Raw genomic sequence first — 1,393 nt, 5'->3', positions numbered from 1 at the left:
CTGGCTGGTAGGCTGACTCTCTGGCTGGCTGGCTGACTCTCTGGCTGGCTGGTAGGCTGACTCTCTGGCAGGCTGGCTGAATGGGCACCACTCTACTCTGACACTTTAAAGACCACTCTGCCTCGCTGCATCAAATACATGAGTCTCTCTCTGCTAATCCTCTCCCTGTATTTATCTCTCATTCTCTTTGTCTTAGCTGTAATGTCTGACACTGTCCTCCTAACAGGTATAAAACACAGCTCCTCTCAACACACAGCAGAGATGCAAGATAGTAAAACTGCTCTGCACAGACCATAGACAACACACACACACACGAACACCATAAACAACACACACACCATACACAACACACACACCATATACAAAAGCACCCTGACTGAATGGCAGCAGCGAGTCCCTGCATCAGAGATGGCTCCACTCACCTGTGCGATCTCATACAGCAGCTTATAGTGTTCCTCTCGTTTCTGTAAAGTGCACAGATTGCAGCCCATTCTAGTCGTCGTGGCAACGCCGGACGTCCAATCGTCCCCGAGCGACAGCAGCGGCAGTGGAACTGTACGGACGGGGTCACCCTCCAGACCAGTGCACCCGTTCTCATCAGTCACTCTGTACAGGGCATCACACACTCATACACACACATTCACACACACAGTCGTAAACAAACCGACACAGTCGTTCACAAACAACCACAGAAAAGCTCCAGCTGGTTGTAATAGAGAATGCTCTTAATAGAAGCACTGACTGTAATGGATACACTAGTAGCGATGGTGGTAGTAATAGTAGCAGTCTCAGCATCTGCCGGTGCCTCTCTCTCTCTCTCTCTCTCTCTCTCTCTCTCACACACCACACGCTGGAGTTGTGACTCCCGCTCTCCCGCTCACTGGGTAAGACACGCCCTCTTTTCCATCTCAGCCTCGGTGCACATGACTACGCAGAGAGCTGCTCATGAATAATGAGGTAGGATGGGTTAATATTAATGAGGGGTGTGGTTAGGGGGCCATGGAAAGGTGGAAGGGGCGTATGGTACCCAGAGTGTTGGCTCATTATGATCGAAGCACAGTTACACAATGATGTTCCTTTGTGTGAGCAGCATTGGATTCACACCGCATTAGACAGAGAGAGACCGAGAGAGAGAGAGGAGAGAAACAGAAACCGAGAGTGAGAGAGAGAGAGTGAGGGGGAGAGAGAGAGAATGAGAGACAGTAAGAGAGAGAGACAGTCAGAGAGAGAGACAGTCAGAGAGAGAGAGAGTGAGAGACAGAGAGAGTGAGAGACTGAGAGAGAGATGGAGAGAGAGGGAAAGAGAGAGAGAAGGAGAGGGAGAGAAACCGCAAGAAAGTGAAAGGGAGAGAGAGAGAGAGAGAGAGGGGGGAGAGAGAAAGAGCTGCTAAGA

The 1,393-nt window shown here is 50.3% G+C and overlaps 1 protein-coding gene across 1 annotated transcript in view; it reads right to left on the bottom strand.

The window, feature by feature from the left end:
• LOC112073862 (PDZ domain-containing RING finger protein 4-like) overlaps positions 1 to 797 on the bottom strand; it is a gene marked incomplete at its 3' end in the record, with an annotated part of 81,359 nt that extends 80,562 nt beyond the window's left edge. Inside the window, exon 1 of the mRNA XM_024141098.2 lies at positions 423 to 797. Coding sequence (XP_023996866.1) covers positions 423 to 491 — 69 coding nt within the window. The remainder of the gene's footprint in view (positions 1 to 422) is intronic.
• Between the last annotated feature and the right edge of the window lie 596 nt (positions 798 to 1,393).

This window comes from Salvelinus sp. IW2-2015, unplaced genomic scaffold (assembly GCF_002910315.2).
Source record: "Salvelinus sp. IW2-2015 unplaced genomic scaffold, ASM291031v2 Un_scaffold2397, whole genome shotgun sequence".
NCBI classification, from domain to species: domain Eukaryota; kingdom Metazoa; phylum Chordata; class Actinopteri; order Salmoniformes; family Salmonidae; genus Salvelinus; species Salvelinus sp. IW2-2015.
Note: the sequence above shows the minus strand (reverse complement) of the source record. Positions and strands in the feature narration are given on the sequence as shown.